Source organism: Alligator sinensis, unplaced genomic scaffold (genome assembly GCF_000455745.1).
Source record: "Alligator sinensis unplaced genomic scaffold, ASM45574v1 scaffold781_1, whole genome shotgun sequence".
Classification (NCBI taxonomy): domain Eukaryota; kingdom Metazoa; phylum Chordata; order Crocodylia; family Alligatoridae; genus Alligator; species Alligator sinensis.
Window position 1 is genome coordinate 3,972,958 of NW_005841845.1, and position 8,926 is coordinate 3,981,883.

General features: G+C 61.8%; 1 protein-coding gene across 1 annotated transcript in view; it reads left to right on the top strand.

Annotated features, from left to right (window-relative positions):
• The window catches only part of ZSWIM5 (zinc finger SWIM-type containing 5), a 120,238-nt gene that overhangs the window by 108,828 nt on the left and 2,484 nt on the right, over positions 1-8,926 (top strand). The window contains exons 5-12 of the mRNA XM_025206737.1: positions 1,227-1,406; positions 3,907-4,083; positions 4,488-4,634; positions 5,285-5,422; positions 5,661-5,921; positions 6,625-6,760; positions 7,134-7,291; positions 8,794-8,920. Of these exons, the coding sequence (XP_025062522.1) occupies positions 1,227-1,406; positions 3,907-4,083; positions 4,488-4,634; positions 5,285-5,422; positions 5,661-5,921; positions 6,625-6,760; positions 7,134-7,291; positions 8,794-8,920 (1,324 nt within the window). The remainder of the gene's footprint in view (positions 1-1,226; positions 1,407-3,906; positions 4,084-4,487; positions 4,635-5,284; positions 5,423-5,660; positions 5,922-6,624; positions 6,761-7,133; positions 7,292-8,793; positions 8,921-8,926) is intronic.

The following is an 8,926-nucleotide window of genomic DNA, read 5'->3' on the forward strand; positions in this document are numbered from 1 at the left end:
GCTCTCGTTCCCTCTGCCCCACCAAGATCGCTGCGGTTGCAGCCAAGGTTTTGCTTATTCGAGCGCTTCGTAAACTAGGGAGTTCCCTAATAAAACTCGCGTTGGATTCGTATCACTCAATGGACCGAGAAATAAGAGTCCTCTTCACCGAGCCCCATCCTGTCCCTGGACGGCTACAGGACGTCTCCGGCGTTCCTGGTGCTCGCTGGCTTGGCTTCGGCTAGCGGAGACCGTGCCGGGCGGGTTGTGGGGGCTTTAGAGAGGTGGTAAAAGCTTGCAACAGTCTCCAGTGGGCGAAGGGGACCAGAGAGCCTCCTCCGCCGCAGAAACCCAGTCCGAGCGCTGCTGAATGTGCCGCCCTGCAGCCCCTTGGCCCCAGGGGTTTGGCTGCTGGGGTGAAGGCAGCTGCCTGGTTTTGGCTTCCCCATGAGCAGTGCCTCTCCCCAGCTCACGTCCGTCCCCTGGGGCCGTCGCTGCTCTGGTTATTGAACTGCGAGCGGCTTGTTAATCATCCCGGGGGGACGAGTTAAGGCAAGACGCTTGGGATGCGGTCCCAGACGAAGCGGACGGCGGCTGGCTGGAGGCTGAGACCGTCCCTGCGGGTGCCCCGGTCTTCCCTTGCTTAAACCCCGGTCATAACATGAGCAGGGGGAAGGCATGAGGCTGCAGCTCGGGCCCGCAGCATCGGTCTGAGCCAAGGCCAGGGGCAAGACCCTCCAGCCGAGCCCCTGCGGGGTCGGTGTCAGCAGGAGCATTGGCACAGCCCAGCCCCATCCCCAGCCATTAAAATGCCGTGCTGGGAGCACGGTCAGGTTGGTCTTTGGAGATGCTGCAGCTTTGCCAGGGTGTTTTGAAGCAGGCTTTGAAGTGCAGTTCAAAGGAGAGAGGCATCCTGGCAGACGGGAGCGCTCGCCAATCCGCACTAGACGGGGCAGGGGTGGGGGGGCCTTCCCCGCCACCTCCAGAGATGATCATTTAGCTTCCTGACAGAGCCGGGCTTTATTTTCCTTTTGAAACAGAAGCTGCTAAATCCCCGTCCTGGGCTGGAGGCAGGTTGTCTGCAGCCAGCCTGTGAACCACCCCCCTACCCCCAGCTTTCCTGGCAGGAAGAAGGATGGAGGTGTGAAAAACCCTGAGCCTGGATAATGCTGAGTAGTGCGTGCGTGCGTGCGTGTGTGTGTGTGTGTGTGCATGCATGTGCATGTGCGGTCTCTCCTTCCCCGCAGGGGCGCTGTGGGTGTGCGTGGTGCTGAACCCCCACTGCAAGCTGGAGGAGAAATCCTGCTGGCTCCGGCAGCTGCGCAAATGGAGCGACATGGACGTGTGCCCCTTGGAGGACGGCAACTACGGCAACGAGCTGCCCAACATCACCAACGCGCTGACCCAGAGCGCCAGCCACAGCCAAGGTGAGCGGTGCCCGGAGGACCCGGCCTCGGGGCTCGAGTCCAGGCACAAGCCCTCCAGGAGCCTGGGGGTGGGGAAGGGGTCGCTGTGCCCATCTCCAGCTGAAAAGCGCCCGATGGGTTACCTTTGCAATGACCCTGTCAAGGCCAATACCTCGCTGCCAAACCCGCCTCCCTCTCTCTCAGACTCGGGGCCATTCGCTCCCTTTTAAAGAGCCTGGCTCTTCTCTTTCCCACCGTCACGATGGAGCGGGCTGTGGGGTGTTTGGCTTGTGTCGACCCCTTGGCCTGGGAGCAGCAGTGAAGCAAAGCCCAGGCTGACGGCGAAGCTGGAACCAGATGGGGAAGGAAATTATATGAGCGTTAAAGCACTGGTGATGGTGGCGGGGCGATGGAGACCCTTACCATGGGCTCAGGGCTGCTCCCTTCATAGAAAAGTCAGGTGGGAAGGGAGCTCCGGAGATCACATCCAGTCCACCCCCTGCTCCCAGCAGGACCAGCCCCAACTGCATCATCCCAGACACGGCTTTGTCTACCTGGGTCTTAAACACCTCCAAGGAGATTTTGCCACGGATGATGGGAGCTGCCCCCCAGACAAACGTTGGGGCGATGGCTAGAGCCGCACAAGCCCGCACCGGGCTCTGGGCACCGTCGTGCCTGCACATCGGGTGCCGACGGGGACGTGAGCCTGGCACCGAGCTTGTAAAACGGGGGTGCTCCTCGGAGCTGCGTCTCCTGCCCCATCCGGGACTGTTCTAGCAGCTGCTCTGTTCATTTTGGGGGTATGGCCCATTCGACCCTGCTCGGTACAGAGCCCCCCTCGGCCAGCCCAGCACCGAAACGTCCTCTGCAACCCCGACAAAGCGCTTCATCCCTTTGGTTTCAAACACCGTCTTCCATCCCCGTGCGCCCGCTTCGCCCGAGACGGGCCTTAATTGAAACCTTCTGCTCTAGCAGCGCCTCATTCTGCTGCGCTGTAATGGGTTTTCCGTGTATTTGATGCAGCCAGCGTAGAAAGAGGGGTGAAAAATAGCCCAGCCGGGTTGGGAGGGAGGTATCTTCTGGGTGTAATTAGTGCTCTCAGCCTCCCCCCCCTACGCTGAGCCCACAGGGACCCTGCAGGGGTATCAGTCTAGGCAGCCCGCCACAGCTCAGCCCAGATCCCCGTGCACCCTCCACATCTCCCACCTTGTCTCGTCATCAAGGACCAGCTCCATGCAAAGCCGACTGGACCTGGCTCTGCCCTGTGGTCGGCTGCAAGCAGCGGCATCTCCTGGTGTCTGGGCATTCGCTGCACGACCGGGGCTTCCGGGGCACATCCGCACCGGTGCTTACACCTGAAGGTGGAAGTGGTGCTCAGTGGGAGTCCAGGAGCCCCCGGCTCGGGGTTTTCCAGACTCCTGATACGTGAGCCATGCTTCTCTTGCTGGATTAGACTCAGTGGCACGCTTTGCTCTTGCACCTGAAAAGGTGCCTGTATAAATACAGATTTTTCTTTTTTTGCAAAACCTATAAGCGGTTCCACTCCCCTGCCGGAGGGAATCGCCCCGGTGCTGAGACGTACCAATAAGAAACAACTCAGTAACTTGTCAGAATTTCACAGCATCTCAGCTGGAAATCACTAAGCTGAGATCATAAAATCATAGAAAACGAGGGTTGAAGGGAGCTCGGGAGGTCACACCTAGTCCAACCCCTGCTCCAAGCAGGACCAGCCCCAATTGCATCATCCCAGCCACAGCTTTGTCTACCCGGGCTTCAAAACCGCCAAGGATGGAGATGCCACCACATCTCTGGGCGGCCTGTTCCAGTGCTTTCACCACCCTCCTAACGAGAGAGTTTTTCCTAGTATCCAACCTCAACTTCCCTTGCTGCAGCTGGAGCCCATTGCTCCTTGCTCTGTCATCTGCCCCCACTGAGAACAGCCCAGCTCCATCCTCTTTGCAGCCCCCCTGCAGGGAGGTGAAGGCTGCTATTCAATCCCCCTCCGTCTTCCCTTCTGCAGACTCAGTGAGCCCATTTCCACTTCAGATCTAAATTCACAAGGGTTGTGCAAGGGGCCTTGAGGATCTGCGATGTAGCTGGTGCCACGTAAGGGCGGCTGGGGCAGGATCTCACCCTGCCGTGCCCAGCTCTTTCCATGTCTTGCCCCCTGGTCTATACCTCGGGGTATGGGCACCGTGGGGCTGCTCTTACAGGGTCTCATACGGGGGAGCACCCCCGCGGCCCCTCTTGGGAGCATGGGAGGAGCAGAGGGAAGGGGCCAGGCTGCAAAACACGGCTTTGTCTGTGCATCTTCCCTGCTCACGGCACAGTGCGCTGGTGGGAGCTTCGGGCAGCCTCCAGAGGAGCAGCTACAGGCACGGGTAGAGTAGCTGGGCAGGTGGAGGGCATCGGGCAGGGAAGGAGAAGTACCTGTTAGGGAGACGGAGGCTTCTTGTGCTCCAGGCCCAGGGGCTGGATCTCACCTGCAGCCGCATGATGCCGCATGTCCTTTGCTTTGCAGACTCCCTGGCCAGGCCACGGCGGACCGTCTTCACCCGGGCCATCGAGGGCTGCGACCTGCACTGGCAGGACAGCCACTTGAAGCGGATCATCAGCAGCGACTTCTACATGTCCCCTTCCTACCAGAGGGAGGGGGAGAGCCTGCTCTTCAATTCCCAAGGACAGCCCCTCTGGCTAGGTAACTCCCCCTTGGGCGGCCTTGCGTCCATCTCCTTGCTGGGCTCTCTGCCGTCACCTCGAACGCAGGGACCCGGAGTCACGGCGCCGGGGGGCTGGCAGGGGTCACATCCGATCAGCCCTGTGCAAACCCGCCCAGACAAACCCAGCGTCCGTGCCGTCAACCCAGACACAAGACGTCACACCCGATCCTCTCCAGGGAGGTTGTGACTTCAGCCCAGACCTGACTGTTTAGCAGACGCAATGCAACAGGCCCCTGGTTCCTCTTATTTAGAGGCTTTTCCAGTGCAATGAAAGCTGCAGGTGATGCAGAGCCAGCTGGCATCAGGCGCCGTCTCCCCACCCCAAAGGCGCCTTTGCCTGCCCGCCCGGCTCCAACATGGCCTGCTTGACCTTGCCTTGCAGAGCACGTCCCGACTGCGTGTGCCCGGGTGGACGCCCTGCGCTCCCACGGATACCCCAAGGAAGCGCTCCGGCTCACCGTGGCCATCATCAACACGCTGAGGTTGCAGCAGCAGCGGCAGCTGGAAATCTATAAGCATCAGAAGAAAGGTAGGGGCTGCTTTTGGCCGGTGCAGAAGATGAACCGCCTGGCGTGACCCTGCTGGAGAAGTCGGGCTGGAGGTCACGTTGAGTCCAAGCAGGATCAGCCCCGTCCAAACCAGCCCAGACAAACCCCATGTCCGACCTCGGAGCGGCACAACACAGTCGCCCCTGACGCAACCCCTGTCCCCAGGAAAGCAGGGGGACCGCGGCCGCCAAGGTCCTGCTTCTATTAAAGGTTGTCAAGATATGTTAGAGAGACCCCAGGTTAAGACTGCAGAGGGAGGCAAAACCCCCCAGTTTGGATCAGTCTGGGCAGGGGGGAAATCCCTTCCTGCCCCAGTGCAGCATCGGGCTGAGCCCGAGCGCGGGGCCAAGACCCTGCAGGGTTGGTGCCAGCCCAGTCCCCATCCCCATCCCAGGTTGCAGTCGGAGACGTAAACCCCCCCCGACACACGGAGCAGCAGGACAGGGTGGGGGGGGTGGGATTCCTTCTCGGCTCCATGCAGCAACCAGCAAAAAGCGCATCATGGCCGAACGCGGGCAAAGCAGGCAGGGCTGGGGCAGCGAGCGGGTGCAGGCTGCAGCCGTCCCCGGGGTGCACGGCGCTGGGCACGGACCTGGCCTTGCATCTCGTGCTCTCCGCGTCCCCCTCCCAGAGCTGCTGCAGCGCGGAGCCACGACCATCACCAACCTGGAGGGCTGGGTGGGCCACCCGCTCAACCCCGTCGGCTGCTTGTTTCTCACCTTGACCGAGGCCTGTCGGCTAGAAGAGGAAAGCTGCCTGGAGATCTCAGGTACTGGCTCCTGACGGCCCGGCCCTCCACCCGCGCCAAGTTTCCCGGTGCTTTTTATTCCCCGATGCTTCCTTAGAAACCCCGTCCAGCTCTGTGTCTCGTTTTGGCCCCTGGCATCACCTCCAAGCACAGCGGTGGGTCCTGTGCCCCCTGTGTCTCCTGTAGACCCCCAGGCGGGCAGCGGTGCTGGGCTCTCTGGGTCCACTCCTGCCCCTCTAATCCGTCCTGCCCCCTCCAGACGCCGGCGACGCCAAGCCCCCCGTGTACCAGCACGTGCCGGTGGCAACGGGCAGCCTGGACAGCGGCGAGTCGTACCTGGCCCTGGCGCTGGAGGTGGCACTGGTGGGGATGGGGCAGCAGCGGGTGATGCCCGAGGGGCTGTACGCACAGGACAAGGTGTGCCGCAACGAGGAGCAGATCATTGCCCGTCTGCAGGAGCTGGAGCTGGACGCCGCGCTGGTGCAGACCCTGCGCAAGCAATGCATCCTGCTGCTGGAAGGTGGGTGCTGCGGGCGGGCAAGGGGCAGCCTGGCCGTGGCCAGCCGCTGCTTGTGGTCCCGCAGATGCCATAAGGCTCAGACATTTGATGCGGATAACCCGGAGAGAGTCCAGAGAAGGGCCGCTCGTATGGTTAAGGGCTTGCAGGCCAAGCGCTATGAGGAGAGACTAGAGAACCTGGCCCTTTTCAGCCTCCGCAAGAGAAGGGTGAGAGGCGACCTTGTGGCTGCCTATAAGTTCATCACGGGGGCACAGAAGGGAATTGGTGAGTATTTATTCACCAAGGCGCCCCCGGGGGTTACAAGAAATAATGGCCACAAGCTAGCAGAGAGCAGATTTAGACTGGACATTAGGAAGAACTTCTTCACAGTTCGAGTGGCCGAGGTCTGGAACGGGCTCCCAAGGGAGGTGGTGCTCCCCCCTACCCTGGGGGTCTTCAAGAGGAGGTTAGATAGGCATCTAGCTGGGGTCATCTAGACCCAGCCCTCTTTCCTGCCTATGCAGGGGGTCGGACTCGATGATCTATTGAGGTCCCTTCCGACCCTAACATCTATGAATCTATAGAGACCCCTGGGAGGTGCCGCAGGGGACCAGGACCAGGCACCTCCAAGGGCTGGGGTGGTCCCCGAGGGCACCAGGAGCCGAGGGAGCTGCGGGTGTCGGGAGGCTAGGGCGGGCACTGACGAGGCTTTGCTTTCGCTCAGGGGGGCCCTTCAGTGGCCTGGGGGAGGTGATCCACCGTGAGAGCGTCCCCATGCACACCTTCGCCAAGTACCTGTTCTCCGCCCTGCTGCCGCATGACGCCGACCTGGCCTACAAGCTGGCACTGCGGGCCATGAGGTGCGTGGGCGCGGGTTGTCCCCGGGGTGCAGCTCGGCACGCGAGAGCCGCCGTGTCCTGTCTCGGGCCTCCCTGCACCCGGGGGTAGAGCCGGGGCCGGGTTGAATGGGGCACGTCCAAAATGCCAACACGATGGGATCATTGTTGCCCCAAGCAGGAGGGTGGGAGAGGGAGGTGAGAGCTGGTTCCCTGCTACCCGGAGTGGGAATAGCGCTGCCAAGCGCCGGGCACGAGCACACCAGCATGGTCGGGTGGAAAGCAGCTCACGGCTTTCCCAGCGCTCGGTGAACCCATTCATGCCCAGCGCTGTCTGGAGCCGGCCGGGGCCAGCTGGGAGCCGGTGATGTCTGATATATCCATCCGCCCCCGTCAGGCTGCCCGTGCTGGAGACGACCGCCCCGTCCGGAGACGTCTCCCACCCTCACCACCTGGTCTCGGTGGTGCCCAGCCGGTACCCGCGCTGGTTCACCCTGGGGCACCTGGAGTCACAACAGTGCGAGCTGGCCTCCACCATGCTCACCGCCGCCAAAGGTGGGTGCGAGTCCGGCGCCCCTCTCCCCCCACCCACAGCCGGGACGGGGCCTGCAGGCTGGGGTCCGAGTGCAGGGCACGGGGGGCTGGACCCGCAGCGGGTTTGCAGCGTTATGCCTTTGGAGGAAGTGGGGGTGGCGGGGGATTCCCCTGGAAGTGAGAGAGTGTGTGTGTGTGTGTGTGATTCCCTGGGGGCAGAGGGGGAGAGTGTGATTCCCCAAGGGGAGTGTGTGTGTGTGTGTGTGTGTGTGTGTGTGTGTTCGTTCCCCTGGAAGAGAGTGTGGGTAATTGTGTTCATGTGTGATTCGCTGGTGGGAGGGTGTGCGTGTGAGATCCCCTGAGAGAGAGTGCATGTGTGACATTGGAAGTGTGTGTGTGTGTGTGTGTGTGTGTGTGTGTGTGTGTGTGTGAGATCTCCTGGGAGAGGGAGTGTGTGCGTGTATTTGTGAGGGACTGTGTTCGTATGTGCAATTCCTGAGGGGAAAGGGGTAGTGTGCATGTGCGTGTGATCCCCTGGAAGAGAGAGAGAGTGTGCATGTGTGAAATCTCCTGGCAGAGAGAGTATGTGAGTGTGTGTGATCCCTTGGAAAAGCGAGTGTGTGTGCATGTGCGTGTGTGAACCCCTGGAAGAGAAAGTGTGTGTAATTGTATTCGTATGTGTGTGATTCCCTGGTGGGAAGGGAGAGGGTGAGAGCGTGTGCACGCATGTGCACGTGTGAGATCCCCTGGCAGAGAGTGTGAGTGTGATCCCCTGGCAAGAGAGAGCGCGCGTGTCTCTTTCCAATGAACTTGGCTGGACCTGAAGCCCTCCAGGAGCCCTCTGCAGCCTCTCAGGGGGTCCGGGGCGGCCCCTGGCAGGGGTGCGAGGGATGGGGGTGGCCGAGCTGTCGGCTGCCAAAACAGGAGCGAGGGCCATGCCAGCGGCATCACAGCATCTCGGGGCCGCTCTCCAGACCGGGTCAGACGGGGCCAATCCTGCCTGGAGCCGGGGGCTGGGGTGGACGTGCCCTCCGGAGGACCCGGCCAGGCCGGGAATGGCCAATGCACCGCTGGCTGTGCGGGCACAACAGCCTGGGAAGGCATCAGACCATGTGCTGCGGGCAGAGCCGGACACCTCCCCGGGTGGGATCCTGGTGACGGAGGCTTGCTGGATCCCGCCCCTCCGGCTCGTCCCCACCTGGCTGTCACCTCTGGAGCGTCCGGCCCCTCCGCACTTGGGGTCAGGAAGGAATCAGACCCAGATGAAGGCCCCGGGTCTTGCCTGCGTTGACCCTTGATGGGTTGAGTAGAAACCTCAGGGTGTGAGTGATGGGGCAGTGCACGCAGTAGACTGCTCTGCCGGGCGAAGAGAGGTCACAGCCCATGGGGACGTCCCGTGTCAAGGCCAAGGGGAAGGTCAGAGGGGACTTCATTCCACATGACTGCAAAGGCACAGGCCACGCATGAGCCTGGGGTCAAACCGGAGGGCGCGGGTGCCAGACTGAGCTCTGGCCTCTCCACAGGAGACATGCTGAGGTTGCGCACGGTGCTGGAAGCCATCCAGAAGAACATCCACTCCTCCTCCCTCATCTTCAAGCTGGCCCAGGACGCGTTTAAGATCGCCACGCCGGCCGACAACAGCTCCGACACCACGGG